Source organism: Strix uralensis, chromosome 12 (genome assembly GCF_047716275.1).
Source record: "Strix uralensis isolate ZFMK-TIS-50842 chromosome 12, bStrUra1, whole genome shotgun sequence".
Taxonomy (NCBI): Eukaryota; Metazoa; Chordata; class Aves; order Strigiformes; family Strigidae; genus Strix; species Strix uralensis.
The window spans coordinates 1,399,691-1,421,450 of record NC_133983.1 but is presented as its reverse complement, the minus strand read 5'-3'; the positions used below and the strand labels follow the sequence as shown (position 1 = coordinate 1,421,450).

General features: G+C 46.8%; 2 protein-coding genes across 2 annotated transcripts; both read right to left on the bottom strand.

Moving 5' to 3' along the window:
* Nucleotides 1-9,809: 9,809 nt before the first annotated feature.
* On the bottom strand, nt 9,810-10,757 carry LOC141948973 (olfactory receptor 6M1-like). Its single transcript, XM_074882083.1, has one exon. It carries the CDS (start codon nt 10,755-10,757, stop codon nt 9,810-9,812), a length of 948 nt encoding a protein of 315 aa, XP_074738184.1.
* A 6,412-nt stretch (nt 10,758-17,169) lies between these two features.
* Nucleotides 17,170-18,099, bottom strand: LOC141948972 (olfactory receptor 14J1-like). Its single transcript, XM_074882082.1, has one exon. It carries the CDS (start codon nt 18,097-18,099, stop codon nt 17,170-17,172), a length of 930 nt encoding a protein of 309 aa, XP_074738183.1.
* Between the last annotated feature and the right edge of the window lie 3,661 nt (nt 18,100-21,760).

Sequence of the window (21,760 nt, the reverse complement as noted above, 5' to 3'; positions counted from 1 at the left end):
CTGGGTAGTGCCCCGCTGCCAGGAGGGGTCTGCAGGGCAGAGCTGAGGGCAGAGAGTGAGCTCAGCAGGGTAGGATAGGGTCTACGAGCACTGACGGGGCAGAGAAACTGCTCTTGGCAGGGACAGCTCCGGGCAGCAGAGACATGGGCAGGGAGGGAGAGGGAGCTTCTGCCAGAAATGCTGTGGGAGTGGGGATTCGGGCACCTCCCTGCCATCCCCTGCAGTGCAGACGCCTACCATGGAGGAAACCACTGGTCTCTCTCACTCTGCTCTCAAGGCCATGGGTGGTCAGTCAATCTTCTCAGCAGCCTCACCCCTTAAAAGGAGAAATTACCAAATACCCAACTGTCTTTCTCCTGGCTCCATCTGCAGCAGCACTGTGGCATTTCTCTTTTTTCCTTTGCTGTTTTTGCTCACCTTGTTCTTATCACTGGACCTTCTGGGATGGGATTTGGGTTAAGCTGATGTTCAGATGTATCCATGGGAGTAAAGTGTCCAAGTCCTCTCCTAATGTGCAGGTTCAGGGCAATGAAATCAATGGATTCTCCTTTCAGGATACCCCAAATTTAGGATATTTGACTCCTTCCTCGGGGGGTGGTCCTGGCCTGCAGGCTGCCCTCCAGAAGCACACAGCTCTCCCATGACACCTCTGTGTTATTTAGCGGTCCCATGGAGAAGACACCTTGGTACTAAGCCCGTGGAAATGCAGCTCCTTGTCTATATGTGGGCAGCTGCAATGAGCCCTTTGTGTCCGTGGCTGGGAAGGGCGAGCTCAGATCCTCCTCAGGGATGATGAGATGGGGTGAGGGGGTTTGGCAATCTGCACTTGGAATCTGGATTCCTCTGCTCTCAGCACTGTCCAGTTTCTCCTCAGGGCAGCATCTGGGGGTGATAGTCCTCCCAACTCAATAAGCTGCCAGCACAGGGCAGCTGATACCAGGACTGATGGACAGACTGGCTGTCCTCACTCTGCACTAAGGGACAGTCCCTTTGCCTCCCAGGACACTCAAGCTTTCACTTTGCATAGAGCAGGAATACCAAGAATTTCTGCCTTAAAAGCACTTCTCAGCTGTGGTGGGGCCACTAGAACAGAAGAAACAAAACAAAATTCCCACAGCTCTTCTCTGCAGTCAGGTGAATTGGGAGCAGCAATGCTGAAAAGCTCTTCAATATCACAAGTGGATTTAGTCTGAGATCACCCTGTGTTCCTATTTAACTGTTGCTGTAGGGCAGGACTGACTCTGCTGCAGAGCCCAGAGCAGAGCGTCCTCCTCCCAGTGGCACCCTCAGCCAGCACCAACCAGACCTCATGAAAAGGACCTCACAGAAGTCTTCCTGAAAGGGTGAGGCTCCTGGGACGGAGGGAGCTCATGACAAGTGGGGAGCACTGCAGAGAGACAGGTCTGCCCAGGAGCAGCTCCTCTGCAAAGCACAGCAGGGATGAGGGCACTGCCTGGAGGCACTGAGGGGAAACGTGAGGTGGAGAGAGGGTAAAGGCAGTCTGGGATAGAAGAATGCTGAGAGCTCAAAAGAGGAGAAATCTTCTCACCTTCAACACAGTAATCTGTGGCTGCAGTGCAGTGCAAATAGCCTTCCTGTAGGGATCTCATAAAGCTGGCATAGTGCAGAACCTGTGGATCTCTCTCTGGTGTAGAGGAGGAGGTGCTGCACAGCAGGAATTGCCTGCTGCACCATCAGAGGGACAGGCCATGACGGCTGCCTTCTCCCGGGGACGGCTGCAGGGGTGTGCCCAGGGCTGTCCTTCAGAGCAGGGTCCCTGCACCCCAGGGGCTGTGTGCTGGGGCAAGGAGCTCCCCAGAGCACTGTGGGGAGAAGCTGTGGGTAGACGGAATGACCCCTGACATGGCAGGATACTTCTGCTTTCATGAGAGTGCTGCAAGGTTCAGGGCTGCTCAGTTCCACATAACCCTCAGGAAATTTCCAGGTGGACTGCCTGCTCCTGCCCTAAGACTTACTCAGCTACAAGTAACATCAGAAGCAGCTGCACAAGCCAGGGCCTGTACCTGCCTTATCACCTATTGTAAGGAACTGAAGGAATTAATGCCTCAAACATTCATAAACATAGAAAACTTCAAGGACAAACTGTGGCCTTTGTGATTAGTCTAAAGAATGAATTATCTGCCTAGGAAAGCACAGGGTGTATCGAAGGGTGCATGGCTCTGCTCCCTTGCAGTTGTATAGCCAAATTCCTTAGATAAACCTCAAAGGGAGGAGACATAGACTGAGTAAACCATATGTTCAAGTTAAGGCCTACACTTTAATTTATGATTATAGCCTCAAAGAAGAGCTAAAAGATTGATAAGAAAGATGAGCAACAGACACCAGATGGAGCTAATGGCTGGATAATTGCCCAAGAAATAAAAACTGAGAAAAAGATAAAGGTGGTAGGGGGAGATCGTGACCACTGACTCAGTTGGACAAAAGGGTTAATGTACCCTATTCCTCCCCCAACACATGCACAGAACCCATGCTCCACCTTTTGCCCGTCTCTCAAGGAAATGAGTTCATGGAATACCTGCCTCTCTTTGTCTAGTATGCAAATCAGCTGATAAGATGAACTTAAAAGGAGACAGAAAACTTTGCTGGGTGTGCACCCACCACCCAAGATTACTGGACCTGAGAAAACGCTGGATCCAGGGGTGGTGATCCGGATTTCTTTGACTCTCTTTCTCTCCTTTCTTCTTATTTTCTTCCCTTTCTTTTCTTTCTTAGAGATTTATAAGAGACCACGTTGCTTATTATCCTTTTCCAAGTTTAAGTTGTTTCTACCACAAGTAAAACAATTTAACCAGTCATTTGGTGTCATTTCACCTTAATTTAACCTGAGGAGATCACAGAACCGTTACGAATCTCTGGGCTCCCTGTCCAGGTTGTGACACTTACTCAGCTACCTATGGCATCACAAAAAGCTTCAAAAGCAAACTGCATGCTCCTGTCCTAATAGCTGTAGAGCCACCATTGACATCTTAAGCACCTGCACCAGTTAGGTGTCCATTCATTCCCATTCAGCCACTTAGCCACCAGTGACATCAGAAGCAGCTGTACCAGCCAGGTGCCTGCTTCTGCCCTGTCACCTACTCAGCCACCTATGACATCACCTGCAGCTGCACATGCCAGGGTCTTCTTCCGCACCTATTGTCTCCTCAGCCAACAGTGGCTTTCCAGGAACAGGAATAAATCAGGGACATGCTGCTGTCCTGTCACCTAATTGTCCATCACTTATATAACACACACACCTACAGAAGCCAGGTGCATGTTCCTGCCCTATCACCTACTCAGGCACTTGCAACGCTGTAAGCATCCGTACATAGAAAGTTTCTGCTCCAGCGTTACCACCTACTGAGGCACACGTCACCTTGCAAGCACATGAACAAGCCCAGTCCCTCCTTCTACTCTAACACTTTCTCACTCATCATTCCTGCAGTAGGCATCTGCTACTGACCTCCAAACCAAGATGATAAGGCCAACGAAGCAATATTTGTGTCACTTAAGCAACTTTCAGGTGAACAGAACCTGGTCCTTATGGGTTTCTTCAACTACCCAGACATTTGTTGGAAAAATAATACAGCAGCTCACATGTCATCCATCAAATTCCTGGAATGAGTAGGGGACTTCTTCATACAGATGTTAGATGTGCCAACCAGCAATGAGGTACTGCTGGACTTGCTACTCACAGATCATGAAAACCTGCTTTGTAATATCTCAGTAAGTGATAGCCTTGGCTGCAGTGATCACAGTGTTGTGGAGTCTGGGATCCTGCTGAGCATGCTGAAGGTTAGTACTAAGACAAAGGTTTTAGATTTTAGAAGAGCAAACTTCAGCTTGCTCAGAGCTCACTTGAGAGGGATTCCGTGGGAAGCTTCCATGAAGGATAAAGGAGGCAGTGAGTGCTGGGAGTTTTTCAGGAATTCTGGAAGCACAAAAAATGTTTATCCCCTTTAAAGGTAAGGGAAATAGGTGGAGCAAGAGATCCCCTTCACTTAACTGTGAGCTTCTGAATCTTCTCAAAAGCAGAAGAGAAGTGTACCAGGGATGGAAAAGTGGACGAATACCCATTGAGAACTACAAGGGCATTGCCAGAGGAGCAGTTAGAAAAGCAAAAGCTGAGCTTGAATTGAAATTGGCCAGAGATATCAAAAACTACAAGAAAAGATTCTTCTGGTATGTAAACAAGCGGAAACAGAAGGAAAATATTGTCCCGCTGTTAATCAGGAAAGGTGAATTACTCACCAACAACACTGAAAAGACAGAGGTTCTCAAGCATGACTTAACAGAGTTTGATAGCAAGGTTCACTCTATTACTTAATACATGGAAGAAACATACAAAGGAAAATAGAATTAGAATCGATTCAGAATGATTTACACAGAGATTGATGATGCAAAAAGGTAAGGGAGACCCTTCCGTTGAGTCGCGAGGTTCATAATGGACCCACTTGCTTTCTAAACTCTTTCTCAGAGAGGTGTCTACGTGCAGCTGGATCCAGACTTAGTTCCAGACTTGGTCAGTGCTTTATGTCTAAGAGATACAAAGGGTAAGGAAAACTTCCTGTTCAGTCACAAGGCTCAGAATGGACCCCCTAAACTCCTGATGGAGCCTGGGTATAGCTGAATCCACTCCTAGTCCCAGACTTGGTCAACGGTTTATGTCTAAAGGTTTATATGTGCACACTCAATCCTTTATATCACTTAGCTAGGATTTCAAAATTTCAGCATGCTTATCCCCAGTTCACTTACCTTCCGTCCGGGTGTCCAGTGTTAGTTTGCTCCAGAGTTCAAGGTTTCCTGAAACAGAGTCTCAGGCATTGAATCTTATAAAAATAAATAATTTAACAGAGTTGTATAGCAGCAGAGTCACCTCAAGCTGGGTGCCCCTGGAGAGGGGTCAACCTGAACAAAGAAATCCCTGGAAAATTATACCCTTACAGATTATTCACCCACCCCTCACGCACTCTTCACACTCTCTTCAATGCACCCTTTGGCCTAATGGTAATTCTGGTCTGAGCTTCTGACACTTTATTGGATTCCTTCACTGTCTTCAGACAGGCTGCTTGTTGACTTGTTTAGATGCAGGTGCTGTTGATGGTTGTAGCCTTGAAGCTTCCTTATCTCCTGATTATTTGTGGCTCTGGATGCCCCTGGTTTGACTAAGTAGGTACACATTCAGTAAAACTTAGTGGAAATTTACAGCTTGTGACCTAAGGTTTCAGCAAGTCTAGCTACTCATGCTGAGTAAGTAAAGCTAAGCAAACAGCACACTAAATCACACAACATTATAACTCTAAGAGATTGACTCTATTTAAAACTTACTTATTTAAGCTAAACAACTAATATCTCTTAACATTGAGAGGCATCCCTGTTCAAGGGGAGAGTTGCCTGGCATGCAGTCCAGTTGCCATCCAGGGAGAGCTCAAATTGGTCTCACCCAACAATCTGTCATTAGTAAAATATCTCATTGCTTTGAGGAGAAAACCTGAGAGGTGTCCCATCTCAAGGGGAGATCACTGCCATGCAGCCACCCTGCCTAGCAGGGAGAGCTCACTTAGGCTGTTATATGTATGGGATAAAGTGGTTGGCTCATAAACATGCATAAGGTATGCATGAGACTCCTTGTACCCACAACTTTCTCTGTGTCACTGCTCCCTTGTGGGTTTCCTCGAGGAGTTCTTGGCCCAGCTACAGCTCAGGCTTTTACCTCCTTTGGAGCCTGGACGAAACTGCTGCTGGATTGGTTAGGGGGGCTTGAGTGCATCCATTACAACTCCCCCACAGTGGGATGGGGGAGAGAATTGGAAGGGTAAAAGTGAGAAAACTTGTGAGTTGAGATAAAGACAATTTAATAGGGAAAGCAAAAGCTCTGTGCATAAGCAAAGCAATACAAGTAATTCATTCACTGCTTCCCATTGGCAGGCAGGTGGGCAGCCATCTCCAGGAAAGCAGGGCTCCGTCATATGTAACAGTTACTTGGGAAAGATAAATGTCATCACTCTGAATGTCCTCCCCTTCCTTCTTCTTCTCACAGTTTTATTGCTGAGCATTATTTCATACAGTATGAAAGATCCCCTTGGTCAGTTGGGGTCAACTGTCCTGGCTGTGTCCCTTCCTAATGTCTTGTGAATCCCCAACCTACTCAGTGGTGGGGAGGTGTGAGAAGGAGAAAAGGCCTTGACACTGTGTAAACACTACTCAGCAGTAACTAAAATATCCCAATGTTATTAACACTACTCTCATCACAAGTTCAAAACATAGCACCATACAATCTACTATGAAGAAATTTAACTCTATCCCAGATAAAACCAGCACATGTACCTATAGAACCAGTCCTCTTCTATAAATAAAGAAGCCAGCAGAATTTGTCTGAGTTCCCATCTCTTTGAATCTTCTATAGAGCTAGGGACACAGTTCCAGTGTGAAGAAAGGGTTAAGGAGCCAAGATGCCAGCTGCCACATGGAGGAGCAGCCTACAGGGCCCCTGAGGCTGCCCCTTGCTGCCTCAGCAGGCAATCCCTTTCTGCTGCCTGCATATTGTCCGGACTGCTGCTTTTCTGGAGCTATGGCCATGGAGAGCAGTAGGACATGGCCTTTTCAGTGCTGGTCTCTCCTCACATCCACAATGTCCTACTGTGTCCTTGGATTTGTGTAAGTCCTAAGGTCTCATGTAAGTTGTGACAGTCCAGTTACCTTTACAGTGGCATCTCTGTGGCTGTGGGCAGGAGGAGGCCATGTGAACCACTGTGTTGAGGTGGCCTCCCTGCTAGCACCACTATAACCAAAGGGGGTCCTCAGGGCAGGGCCAGAAGAATAGACACCCCTTCCAAATCTTGTGTCAGGAATACTCCCAAGGAGCTGCTCCCTCAAAATGACTTTTGTTCATCTGTGTCATCCTCCTGACACCTTTACTTGGCTTTTTACCTGTCAGGGTGGACTATTCTGGAGCTTGAAGAGGGGATCCTTGACCATCAAAGAGCTCTCTGCACCCCTCTTCCTTAGCAGGGATGGAGCCAGGAAAGCCAAAGCTCAGCAGTGGCTGGAAATGGCCATGCATGGGGAGGGCACCCAGAAGAACTTCTCTAAATATGCTGTCAGGACAAGAAAGGCAGCTGAGGGAACCTTGATCCCAGTACCCAGTGGGACAGGGGACATAAGTGACAGAGTGTATAAATACAGTAATTCCTCAGAACAAAGACACCTCCTTCAGAGTGCTGGTAGGAAATGTATTTTGTTGAGTAAATGGATATACCTATACATTTACCTCCACATATATCTACAGTTGTAGCTATAACTATAGAAATAGATATATGAACATCATCTAGAAAGATGTGAATATACCCACAAAGACAGATAATAGGGATAGGATGAAATCAGTGCAAATCATAGAGGGGGTAACTATGACCAGCACAAGTCTTATTCCATGTACTAATGTGCACATTGGTCAGGTTCAAATGTACATTCATTGTCATTAGGACTCTCATCCAGCACACAGTTGCATTAATTGAGGAGTACTTTTGTGAAGAGGTTGTTTGGGAAGTGTTATACCAAATCAGGGATAAGGGGTACCTTAGTTTTTTTCTGTTTACATTAACTTGCCCATTGGTTATTACTGGTGTTTACAGAAGGATACTGCCCATTATGATGTTGTTCTCGTTGGGTACCATTAGAGTTTAACTCTTGTGTGATTAGTTTCTTTATATGTCTGTAGTACATATTCATTTGGTTGTCAAAATCATGTGTGGCTTCACATCCACAGTTATTACAAATGTTTATGTTTAGATAAACCTTAGACCTTAGGGTTAGTGTAACATTATTGCCTACTATCAGTACTTTCTTTTTTTTTTAATATTAATATTTTTTAAATATTAAGCACAAACGTGTATTTCACCTCAAGGTGTACCATAAAAATTCCCCAATAGCTCTTTAATGGTAGAGGTCCCATCCACAGCCAATCTTGTCACTGCCCTTCCTAATCAGTTCAAGTCACTTCTATTAGGCTCTTATTTGTGACCTTAAATCAGTAATCCTTGTGTTGCCAAATTGTTATCAATACAATAGATAACATTCAACCACAAGAATATACTATCTGTGACACCAGTCCATGTCAGAGTCCAATACTGTCTAACCATGTTCTTTTAGATGTTCCTCACACGGAGGGTACAATGTTCAATATCAAGTTTACTTATTTGAGGACAGTTGATGTTACACAGGATTTCTGATTGAGCAGAGTGATACAAAATATAGTGCATAAGATCATATAAATATAAGTTACACTTAGTAAAATATAGCAATTGCAATACACAGATCAATCCCAATACCAATATGATTCCCATTACCAGCCTCTGTAATTTCCTCGCCATCGTGATGCTGGGTGTCCCCAGTCATCAGAAAGGAATACATTGGTTGAAGACAGCTCAAGCCCCTTGCTCTCTTTGAAATAACTTTGGTAGTTGTTTAGTATTTATACTGTGTTGGGCTGAGCCATGAATTCACTCCCCCCATGCTGGTCTGGCTAACTCATGGACAAACGTTTACACCACCAGTTCATCAATTCAACTGTGATCTAGGTAGCTGATTCACTCCTCTGTTGAGAGCTGTTTATCTAAAGCAAAGGCCATCCTCTGGTCCCTATTGTATTAAGATAAACTCCTCTTTCTCTGGAACAGCTGTAGTCAGTTCCACCTACATTATCCTCTGAGCTTCATGGGCACATTACCCTTGCCCATCTCCTCTGAGCCTTCTGCTAGTGTAGGGGCTCACTGGTCAATCACAATAAGGGTTAGAGAAGAGGGGTTTTGGGTTTGTTTGGATTATTTTGGAGAGAGCTTAAGGCCTACATGTAATTCTTGGGGCTACGGAGGGTGGACCTTAAGGGTGAGTCTGTCACTTGTGCAAGTTACTATGAATTGCTTGGCATATGGTTCAATTCACCTGGCCCTGCCTAATGAACAGCTGAGCTTCCAAGTCTACAATGCCTCTGAACAGCTATAGAGCACTACAGGAGAAGACAATATCATGCTCTAGAGTGCTGAGTTCTCCCCACTGATTATTGAAAGAATCTGGACAATAAACTCTGTTTTTTAGATTTTAAGTTATAGAAGTCTATGCTTGAAAGAGCTAATTCTACCACATGGATTTGTTCTGTCAGCTGAAGTATTGGTTCTGACACTATTGTCTCTTAAGGACTAGACTTATTTCAGCAAGCTTGATCTGGACATAGTTGCATTGTTACTCAAGAACTAAATTAATGGCATATATTCTGGGGTTTGTAGCAGTTTAAAAGAGAGGTAATGTTAAATGGATAAAATAGACTTTATTTCAGCCATGTTCTTGTCCTAAGCAGGAGGTTAACGTGGAGGTGTAAGTGCCGTTTGGTAAAGAAAGAAAGTAATTACAGTTCTCTCTTGTGCTAATGGCGAAGAGCTCTGCTACCAATATAATCTGGAAACCAGATTTAAGAGCCAGGAAAAGTGGCATTGGAACTGGAGGAAGATGCATCTTGCTGAGAACTTGGTGTGCCACAGAAGGAGGAACTCCTTAGCTTGCTACTTCTTTTTTTATTTTCCATACTCAAAGAATGCCATTAATGTTAATTACCAAGGGTCTATAAAGCACTTCCAGGCAATCCAAAAGGCATCCCTATACAAGAATTTGGTCTTCTTATAATGCTATGTTGCAGCAGAGAACCTGGCATGATATTAATTTCAGGAAACTATACTCTGCTCAGACATTTCAGCAAAACACCATAATCACGTGTCCGCTCTCCCCAACACTTTCCCTACCTCTTATAAAATCTCTTCTCAGAAGGACAACTGTCTCCTGGAGGTTATCATGCTTCTCTTGAAACCCACCTTGAGGGCATCTTTCATCTGCTGGTTCCTCAGGCTGAAGATAAAGGGGTTTATCAGAGGAGTTACCACTGTGTTGAGAAGGGCCACTGCCTTGTTACAGGAAACGTGGTGACTTGAAGGCTGGACATACATGAAGATGCAACTACCATAGCCCAAGATGACAATGGTGAGATGAGACGAGCAGGTAGTGAATGCCTTTTGACGTGAGGAAGTTGAGGGCAATCTAAGTATGGTGTAAATGATGTATAGGTAGGATAGTGCTGTCATACCCAGTGAGCCAAACAAGATGATGGACGAGGCCATGAAGGTGATCAGCTCCACGATCTCTGTTTCTGCACAGGACAACTTCATCAAAAGCACACTGTCACAGAAGAAATGGTCAATACGATTGTCATTGCAGAAGGGCAGCCTGGCAATCAGGATGGTGGGAATAATGGTGGCCAGAAAGCCTGCAGTCCATGATGCCAACAGCAGCTGAAGGCAAAGCTGGCTGTTCATGAGCATGGGATAGTGAAGAGGGTAACATATGGCCACATAACGATCATAGGACATGGCAGCCAGAAGGACAAACTCAATGTATCCCAAGAGGAAGTAGAAGTAGCACTGAGTTAGGCAAGCTGAGTAGGAGATGGTTTTGTTGCCCTTCAGCAAACTTCCTGCTGCTTTGGGTATGATGGATGTTGTGATGAAGATTTCCAAAAAGGAGAGGTTACAGAGGAAGAAGTACATGGGCCTGTAGAGGTCTCTTTCAGAAAGAATGAGGGAAATGACCAGCAGGTTTCCAGCTAAGATCGCCACGTAGGAAGACAGGAAAGTGATTGCTATTAGGCACTCCTGATGGTGGAGGGAGGGGAAGCCCAAGAGGAGGAACACTGTGATTCTCGTACCGTTCAGCATATCTGCACCCAAGTTTCAGTGAACAAGGGAAGGTGGTCAGTTGAGGAAACAGTGTCTCAGAAAGTTAAAAGAAGAGGACACCTAGAGAAAGAACACAGAAGGATAAGAAGAGAGGAATGGGGCACTCACAAAATGTCTGGAAGGAAAACAGAAGAGAGGAGAAGAGAATTAACCAGTAGCAAGAAGACACCCTTTTATAAAGCAATAGCAAGCTTGGTGTGGGAGGGTTAGAAGAGGAATACACGATGAGCAATATGAAAGTTACTTCAAATGAACAACTTACCTGAGTCCCTTTACAGTCAATGGAGTAAAACCAAGCAATTCTCAACTGTTTCGACCTATTTTAAGCATACATTTCAGGATGAGAAAAAATGCACCCTAGAAAATGATGAAATACCTCTGCAATGTGGCTTTAACCTTTTGATAAGTACAGGAATAGGGAGAAGGCAGCATGAAGATGGTGACAAATGAGGAGGCATATGAGAAAGGTAAGTGGGAGAGTAGAATAAGAGGGAAGTTTTATACCCTGGGAATGGTCTTATTTTCAGGGGAAATCAAAATGAAACAGAGAAACAAAAAACTGCTGAGTGTTCAGGACTATATCTCCATCCAAGTTTGAACTTTACCATGTAGAGTAGTAAACTTTATAAAAAGATTCTTCCTCAGTCACCACCAGTTCTTCCTTGATGAATAACATGTTCTGTAAAACTGTTGGCAAGAATAATGGTGAAAATGATTGCCAGAACAACCATCAGAAGGAAAAATAAAAGAAGAATAAAAAGCAGTAAGGAAGAAAAGGGGAGGGGGAGTGAGAAATGAAGGGATAAAGGCAAAGGGATAAAAAGGTAAGAAGGGAAATTCATTCAACTGGGGGTGGGGGGGAGGGGAGTATTGTAAAATGAACAAATAAATAAACTAATAGAATATCAGGCTGTGTTTGTTTGTTTTCCTGTGAACAGTAGAAAAACGAATCTTTAAAGCTTGTTTTGGTATGGAGTTATTCCTGAATTCATTATCTGAGGTCTTGAAAATGTTGAATTCTCAGCGTACTCTGTTTTCCAAGATGGTTTATTCCTACATGAACCATCTCCTTTCTGTCCTCCTGGGTTTTATTCTCAATAGTCATACAACCCTAAAAAACCTGAGAACCATACTGCTGTGCAGCTTAGGTGAAAATGGTCAACAAGTTAAAAGGAAAACAAGAAGGGGAAGAGTTCCCGGCACACAGAGTCTGACCAGCAAGGTCTCGATTCCTGAGAAATAACACAGGCAAAGGAGGGAAATTAAAGGAAGGCAGCAGGTAGGAAGGAAGGCTATAAACTCAAAGATAACAACAAAATCAATGAAAACTGAGGTAAATGCAACACAGTAGTTACTTTCATTAATCTATTATGTGCAGGGAATGCCATCAAGGGGAAAGAGGAGCCCAGCAGACTTTCTGTGAACTATTGTCTCCTTCCATCTCCTCCCTCATCCCCTAACAAACAATCCATCATGTCTCACCTCAGGGCTATTGTAAAGACTCTTTGAGCCAGCTGGCAATGCCATTTTCACTGATGCAATGTGCTTCATATAGAAGTAACCTCCCATTTTTCTTCCCTTTTTATGTAAAACTGTTCAAAGTCCTACCATGTTCCCTGAGGAATCATGGCCTTGCAGGCTTCACCTAAGATGTTCCTCAGCAGAGCAGGTCTGAGAGGGTGATGGAAGATTAATTAAAATAATAACTGGTATCTAGGTGACCTAATCCCTGCAGAAATATAGATCTACTTTGTGAAGCATTGTAGGAGAGGGAAACCTAAAATCTTAAAAGGGGCTCTCTAGAAATGTAAACAGCAAAAGCAGTTTTTGTGAAATTGCTTCCATTTCGCTGCCTTCTCTTTGTCATGTTGGACATCTACAGGATAGATTTTTTTAATGTTGAAGTAATCTCTTCAGGTTGCCTTAATTTGGTCAAAGTAGTTTAGGACATAATTCAACTTACCGCAAAATGAGAGAAATTGACTCCTGTTCTGTGCTTGCAGAGGGAGCTTTGAGTGACAAACTGACACCTGGGCCCCTTCATTTCAGATGTCTGGAGCCAGCTCAGACACTGGTGTCTCATGGCCACCTGACTATCTTCTACCACTGCAAAAGAAAACAAATGCACTAGAGTTCAGGGTTAAAACTGTCGGCATTGTACAGTCTTCTCTGATGAGCTGGCACCAAGAAATTTAGCCAGTCATTCCAGACCTTGAGATCCATTTTGTCCACAGCACTTTGTTGGCAAAGGGTTTGTTTTAGAGAGGAGTAAAGAATGCAGAGAGTGTGATATGGGTAATTGTCCATATGAGACACATCCACTATTACCAAATGAATGTGACTATGTACATTTGTGAGGGTGGCATTTTGCTCACATGCAACATCCTTCTGTGGCTGTAAGGTCACACAGAGAGCAGACATTCCTGGTGAGCTCTCGCTGGGATCCAGTCTCTGACCACACCTGGAGCTCTGCTCCAGATGTGCCCCAGCTGTGGGGGCACTTGGCATAAGCACATTCCTCACCTGGTGTGGGGCTGCAGGGTTATGGGGAAGCAAACCCCCTCTGCAGCCCAGACTTGCAGCTTGCACCTCACAGCTCTGGGTGTGCAGGGGCATGTACAAGTGGCGATGGGCCCCCTCCTCCTATGTGGGCCCAGACCAGGAAGTCAAGGGGCCCAGGAGCAGCCCAGCCATCCCTCAGCAGAGCCTGTTACCCTTCAGGCGCAATAGCTAGAGCGGGGGTTGGCAGTGAGGGGCAGTAGATGATCTCCAGAGGTCCCTCCCAACTCCAACTATTCTGTGATTCTACGAGTGGTCTGTTTTCATAGAGTCATAAAATCATAGAATACCAGGTTAGAAGGGACCTCAAGGATCATCTGGTCCAACCTTTCTTGGCAAAAGCACTGTCTAGACAAGATGGCCCAGCACCCTGTCCAGCTGAATCTTAAAAGTGCCCAATGTTGTGGAACCTACCGCTTGCCTGGGGAGATTATTCCAATGTCTGATTGGTCTCATCGTGAAAAATATTCCTTGGAATCTCTCCATGAGTAACTTGTACCCATTCCCCCTCATCTTTTCCATGTGACTCCTTGTAAAAGGGGAGTCTCCATCCTGCAGTCTTTAGCCACCCTTTAAATGCTGGAACATGGTGATAAGGTCTCCCCTAAGCTTTCTTTTCTCAAGGCTGAACAAACCCAATTCTCTCAGCCTTTCCTCATATAACAGGCTTCCCAGACATTTGGATCATCTTTGTGGCCCTTCTCTGGACCCTCTCCAGCCTGTCCACATCTTTTTTATATAGTGGGGACCAAAACTGAACACAGTATTCCAGGTGTTGTCTGACAAGTGCTGAGTAGAGTGGGATAATGACTTTCTCTGTGATGGTGATGCCCTTGTTGATGCAATCCAGCATCCTGTTGGCTTTCTTTTACACTGCAGCACACTGTTCTCTCATATTGAGCTTCTTGCCCACCAGGACCCCCAGGACCCTTTCCACAGAGCTTCTCCCCAGCCAGTCCACTTGAAACAATTTCTGCTCCTTGATTATATTCACAGTCACTCTTGGCACTAGTTAGGATCTGACCCATATTTCTACTCCCGATGACCTTGCCTTTTTTTTTCTATGTATCAAAGAATTTTCTTTCCCAGCTTGGGTTCCTAATAGTGACTTTCTCCCAGACACCTCGGCCACCTTTTTCCACCACAATGCAGCCTGCCTCAAGAGACTGCTCCCCTGATGGGAGCTGGGGGTCCTTGCTGTTGCCCATCAGATGCTGGTGGCAGTGACATCATTCCTTTTCCAGATTAAGGATATCCATACCTGAGCAGGTACAGTCTGGAGAGCCAGGCCCAGTGAGGACTTAGAGCCTATTTTGTCAAGTTGCACTGCATTGTTCCTCCACAAGTTCCTCATCTCTCACGGTGTAGAGGTGCTCCTAGTAGACAGGAAGGAAGACAGTGAACCTTCTCCAGCCTGGCAGCCTCTCTACGAGAGGCCCAGCTCCTCCACAGACATTCAGTCTGTCTAGTACCTGCATCCAGAGCCTGGGAAAAAGGAGCCAGGTGGCAGAATAGTCTTGAATATTTCTGTTATAGTTTCTCACAATCCAAAACTTTTTATCATTGGTAATAAATTAAATTGATTGTCCCCATGTCAACTCTTCTTTGCCCATGACAGTAATAGGCAAGTGATCTCCTTTTCTTTATCTTGACCCATGACCATTGCTTGTTTATTTTCTCCCACTGTCCTGTTGAGTCAAGGGAGTGAGTGAGCAGCTGGATGGCTTCTTGTCCTGGTTTAGCCAAGATAGGGTTAAGTTTCCCCAGCAGTGGGGGGGGAGCTCTAGCCGGGTTATTCAGATACCATGCGGACTTCACATCCTGGCGCCGAAGCGAGACAGTCGGTTAACACGTGTGTTATGCCATCGCTCTGTTCTCACTGCTGTATTGGGAGATATTTTGCTCTGTTCATTGTTATCACTGTTATTCTTATTGTTGTTGTTTGTTGTGTTGTTGTTGCACTGTTGTATTAAACCTCTCCTTATCTCAGCCCCGGGGCTTTGTATTTCACTCCCTTTGTGGGGGAGGGGCAGCGGCCGTGTGGTCTCAGACCCCGGCAGGGACTAAACCACCACACTTCTGACCAAGATTAACCCACTACAGGACTGCATCAAGACTGCTGCCTCCAGTCTGGGGCTCCTCAGCACAAGACAGACTCTCACAGACTGGAGCAAGTCCTACAGGGGCCAGAAGAATGGTTGGGGCCTGGAGTACATTATGTACAAGAAAGGCTGAGAGAGCTGGCTTTTTAAGAAATCCCTCAGAATCAAACACTGGAGGAAGAATCCAGGCCAGCTGGTGGAATCTCAGGCAATGGAGATTTTCAGTATTGATCAAGACAAGGCCATGGGCACCTGATCTAGCTGGAGTTGTCTGAGAATGGACTTGGCTGACAGTCCAGATGTGGCAAGAGTTATGGGACTTGATGTGCAATGACTGTCAGTAGGATACTGGTTTCCTTTTTATTAGTAATGGCAGAGAAGTTGGGTTTCACTGAACCCCGAAGAAGGATGGAGATGACCATGCAGCAAAGGTGCCTTCTCAGAGCTGGGGTGTACAGCCAGAGATGAAAATGGCTGGTGTGTGGAACTGGTCTGGGACAATTTTTCTGGGGCCGCTTCCCCGGGGTGTCCAGGGAACATGGCACAGACTGGGTTCCTCTCTACTGCACCTCTGCTGCCTTGCTTCCTTCACCTTGATGCCTGGCTCTGAACCACGAGCACTCTGTTGTGTGCTCGCACCCAGCACACACACAGAACTTAGCTCTACACTGATGTTTTCCTCTAGCAGGCTCTTCCAGACCAGACCCTCCCCATCTCTCCCTACCTCCCCTGTTCCCAGCACAGCAGCCCAGTCTGGTCTGGCCCCCTGGCACTGCCCAGTGCAGGGTGCTGCAGAGCTCTGGGCACTCATCCCATAGCCCCAACCTCTTTGAAGCGTACAGCAACTCCCGGGGGGCAGAGAGGGGGGTCAGTTTCTGCGCCAGCCCCAGGGCTGGTGATGTAGTAATGGCACAAGGAAACAGAGGCCAATCAATCTCAGGCTCTCCTGCATTCATACTGTCGATGATCCTTCCCCCTTCTCTGCCCCCATCAGCCACACTACCCAGGATGACATGGCAGTCCTCAGGCAGCTCCCACATCTCTCCAGTCTCCCTTCCTTCTGGCTGCTGGGGCCTTGCTGACTCCCATGGCACTGCAGAGTCCTTGTTTGTGGATGCTTCAATTCAGTGCTTTACTTCTGGGGACTTCATCTCTGAGGGTGTTTCAGCTTCTGAGTCTTGATTCACGCCCAGCCCAGGACACATGGCAAGTCCCCACCTCTCCTGACACCTCCAAATTCATTTCCAGAAAGACCTATATATGCCATCAGTCCGTTCATACATGAGGCAGCCTGAGGAGGTAATGGGGAGCCCATGCACCATCTCCACTGTCATTGGGCACCAACAAGACAGCCTTTAAAACAAGAGCATTTGGTACAATAGAACCCAATGGTACCATGAGCTTAATCCCAAACACATGGAGAACATACAAGAAAAGACCATTTAAAAGACCAATTTCTTAGACATTTTCTTGGAAGGAACTTTGTAAGAATAGATCAGCCTTCATGCACCACACCTGGGAGATCCCCTTTTATTGAAGAGTTGCTATTGGACAGGCCACATCTGACGCAGTGTTGGGCAAGGGTCAGACACGACAGGATCAAACCTCAAGAGAAGCGGTATAAACCCAGAAAAAATACGAAAAATTATGATTATCAAAAGGGAAAAAAGTGGACTTCTGGCCTAAGATAAACCCTGAGAAATGTGCAGAGAGAGAGAGGCAGGTTATTGTCAGTGAAACAGGGTCAGTTGGGACAGTATCCATAGAGCATCCTTAAGCTCCTGGTTCCTCATGCTGTAGATGAGGGGGTTCACTGCTGGAGGCACCACTGAGTACAGAACTGCCAAGATCAGATCCAGGGATGGGGAAGAGATGGAGGGGGGCTTCAGGTAGGCAAACATGCCAGTGCTGACAAACAGGGAGACCACAGCCAGGTGAGGGAGGCACGTAGAAAAGGCTTTGTGCCGTCCCTGCTGTGAGGGGATCCTCAGCACAGCCCTGAAGATCTGCACATAGGATAACATGATGAAAATAAAACAAACAGAGACCCCAAGGAGACTAACCACAACAACTCCGGCTTCCCTGAGGTAGGCATCTGAGCAGGAGAGCTTGAGGATCTGGGGGATTTCACAGAAGAACTGGTCCACAACATTGCCATGGCAGAGTGGTAGTGAAAATGTATTGGCTGTGTGTAGCAGAGCATTGAGAAACCCACTGCCCCAGGCAGCTGCTGCCATGTGGACACAAGCTCTGCTGCTCATCAGGGTCCCATAGTGCAGGGGTTTGCAGATGGCAACGTAACGGTCATAGGCCATTGCAGTGAGAAGGCAATACTCCCCCACTATCAAGGAGAGAAAGAAAAAGACCTGTGCAGCACATCCTGCATAGGAAATGGCCTTGGTGTCCCAGAGGGAATTGGCCATGACGCTGGGGACAGTGGTGGAGATGGAGCCCAGGTCAAGGAGAGAGAGGTTGAGGAGGAAAAAGTACATGGGGGTGTGGAGGCGGTGGTCGCAGGCTACAGCAGCGATGATGAGGCTGTTGCCCAGGAGGGCAGCCAGGTAGATGCCCAGGAAGAGCCAGAAGGTCAAGAGCTGCAGCTCCCGTGTGTCTGCAGATGCCAGGAGTAGGAACTCAGTCATGATGCTGGTGTTGGGCATTTGGTCCCTTTGGGCATGAAGCACTATCCAAAATGGAAAAGACAATGGCAAGTTAGGGGAGATTTTTCCGAGCAAAATCAAATCCATTTCTCACCCCTGCCCTCTTCCTTTTCTACAACATTTTCCTTCATATCCATGGCTGCAGCTCTGGCTTGTACTGGCCAAGTGTGCCATAAAGAGAAGGGCCTCTACCCGCTGGCTAGAGGAGAGAGTCAGCCCTGCTCTGCAGTAGTGGGTTCATGGAAAAGGTGAGACAGTGGCCAGTCCTTGTATTCAATTTTGTCAGATGAAACTGCTCCTAATGCAGAAGGGCTTGTCAGCATCTGCACTCCTAGTGCTAAGGAACAGGGATAGCAGGAGGCAGTTTGAGAGGTTTGGTGTTTTTCAGAGCTCCCCTCCATCTCCCATAGGGAATGTTCTTGGATGTCAGAAACCCTCAGCACTCAGGGAGAACAGAATCCTGTGAGGCAACAGGATGGCATGTGGCTTAGGGCAGAATGAGAGGAACTGGTCTGTCCCTCTGTCTTGTTCCCAGGTGCCCTGTTCTTGCATCTTTTAGAGATTAAGGATGATCAAACTCCCACGTTACCCTGGAAAGCAACCAGACACTGCTGAGAGCAGAGGGATCCACCACAGACAACTCAATGTCTCACCCTTTCTCAAGGTCTCAGCACCCCACTTCTAGCCAAGGACACACATGGCTCCTTTACCAACCCAACAGAATTTTCTCAGTTGTAGCATCTCTGCACTTCTCTATGGAGATTTCAGATAACAGAAAGATGCTATGGGACAGGTTTTCATCCTGGAGGACAGCTCACAGCTTGGAAGGACATGTCAAAGTCATAGCCAAGTTCTCTAATCATAGCATCTTATTCAGGGAAAACAAGATTATTCTCCAACCCTACAGTCTGCATTGCCCACAGCCCCACAGATTATACGAAAGCTGGGACACTTGTTCCCGTGGATGCACCTGCATGGGAGGATACACAAGATCAGTGTTTGACTCTGGGAGTTGGGGATAGAAGCTGAACCTCCCATCCCCAGAGAGCCTGGCAGCAAGAACAAGATAACAATAACATGAACAAGTGGAGAAACAAGAGAAAATGCAGTAAGGGTCTGTCTGAGAGAGGCAAGGGGAGATACACTCCAGAAAGTGTTACCCTTACAGAGCGGTGCACACCACCTCCCAGACATGGACCTTTCTCGGCAGTTGCTTTCAGCCCCTGTGCTCTGCAGCAGGAACTGGGCACACGGCTCTGCTGGATCTCTGGCTGCAGACGGGGTAGTTCATGCCTTGGATCCCACAGCCCTAAGGGCAGAGGCGCTGCTGGGTGGGAGAGGAGGTAAGGTGGCTTGCCTCAGAGGAAGGGGTCTTCACTGGAGGGGATCATACAGTTTCCTGAATTTTCCCTCCCACAACATTTCTGGGTTTTGTTTCCTCTCATTCCCTGATCATATCCCTGCTGCCTGGAGATTTTCCTCCTGGGAGGTATCTCCTTGTCCCATGTCTTTTCCCTCTGAGCACTCACAGATTCCATCCCAACCTCTGTGCACTCACCTTGGCCCTACAGAAACTTGCCTGTTTTCAGGGCACTGGCTGGGCGCATGTTCCTGTTTGCAGGTGGAAAAGGGTAAGTCAGAAGAACCCTGATGGGTCCAGCAGAGGTGATGCTGGTACTGTCCATAGGCAGAGCAGTAGCTGAAGGCACTTTAGGAGGCTCCCATCAGACCTACTGGTGATCCAAAGTTCCATTTCAGGAGTCTTAGTGACTCAGTCTCATGTTCAAGTATGAGAGCTCTTTTCCCATTTCTCCCTCTAAATTCCCCAAGAGTAGGAAACAGAAAACACACACTCAGAAAAACTCCTTATCTTTATCGTAATACCTGCCTTGACCTTCTCCTTGAAAAGTCCTCTTGGAAATGTTCTGGGGTGATCTGGAGCTGTGAACATCCCTGACTCACACAGAATCCTCTCTTGATAGCACGACCCTCTCCTGCCAGGAGTTGCTTCTTCCACCCACTGTTTCTCCCTGCACCACCCTTGGGAGCTCCCTGGGCAGGCAGAGTCCCTGCCCTGGTAGACAGCCCTCTGGAGTGCAGGGACCCTTGCTTTGAAGGACAGCCCTGGGCATCCCTGGCTGCACACCCGGATTCACACTCTGCCACCATCCCCAGGTGAAGGCAGCTGACATGCCCTGCAGCAGGGAAGCTGTGCTCCAAAGTACATACTTTTTCTGTACACTGGAGAAACTGCAAATCCTCTTGATAGATCCCATAGCCTGGGGTGTGCCATCTTTAGGAGATCTTCAGGAACTGAAGCTGCATTGCCCTGCAGCCGAAGACTTACCCTGTTATGGGCTGAAAAGATTTTTCTTCAAGAGAAGTGTCCTCTCTCCTCCCACCCCAGACTGCCTTTAACTCCTCTCTTACTTCCCCTTGCTGCTTGCAGGCAGTGCCCTCAGCCCTGCTGTGCTTTGCAGAGGAGCTGCTCCTGGGCAGAGTTGTCTCTCTGCAGTGCTGCCACTTAACATGAGCTTCTTCCATCCCAGGAGCCAAGCCCAGCTCAGCAGCAGAGGCCCAGCCCAAGGCAGCACTTTCTCTGCCCCCTCTGGGCTCTCTCAAGATGTCCCTGGGGCTCCAGGGAAACCTGCTGTGAAACAGGCTGAAGGAATCATTGAGGTTTTGTTCCCTCAGGTGGAGAGAGTGACTTACTTCCAAAAGTGTACTTTCTCCTCTGAGAGTCAGTTACATCTGAATATTTGGGGGTTTTTTTGGCTTTATAATTAGACAGGGAACCCAAACAGTGACAGACAGGGATGTCCTTCAACACTGCTGAGGGAAGGGATTCAGCTGATTCAATGGATGTGTCTCATCCTGGGTCTGTAGTCCTGAGGCTAGAAGGAGACTTAGCTCCCTTCCATGCTTTCCACAAACCCACAGGACATGGGATTCCTCTTGCCTCTGTTCAGGTGTGCACAAAATAGGCCCCTGCATGTGAGTGTCTTTTCTGAACTCCCATGCTAACTAATGGAGATGGAAGGCAGGATGTTCAGATGCAAAATCCTGGTGGCATTGGAGGTGCCAGAGGTGGCCCAAGATACATGCAGGTAACTGCATGCTCTAATGCAGTTCATAGAGACAGGGCAACATCTTGGGGATCATATATGAGCCTGGTGGGAAATTCCTTTGGCCAAGTGAAATGACAGCTGATGCCCAAATAAAGGCCAAAGGAACCTCTTCCTACTTATTTTGTTTATGGAAGTTGTTAGAAGCATTCCTATGAACGATTCCAGTCATGTACCATAGGGACAGCTAGGTTTCTCTCTTTTCCTTCAGCTGCATTTCCTAGATCCGCAGTGACTATAATGGCATTGTGCCATGTTCAACCCCCTATTGCCTAACAGAATTCAGGGCACCTACTCAATTTAATGTTCAAATCCAGGCCCTAAGAACTACACGAGATGCCAAGGCTGGCACGGACCACACAGGACCTACAGGAAATCCATTCCCATTCAGGACAGCTGTGTCACAGATGCCCCAAACAGCATCGCAGAGAATGCAATTTGGTGGCTGTGTGCCACCGACTGATGCGTTCAGTCAGAGGCATCACTCATCTGGTGCCATCAGAAAGGCAAGGTCTGTCCCTTCTCTACCCAAAAGC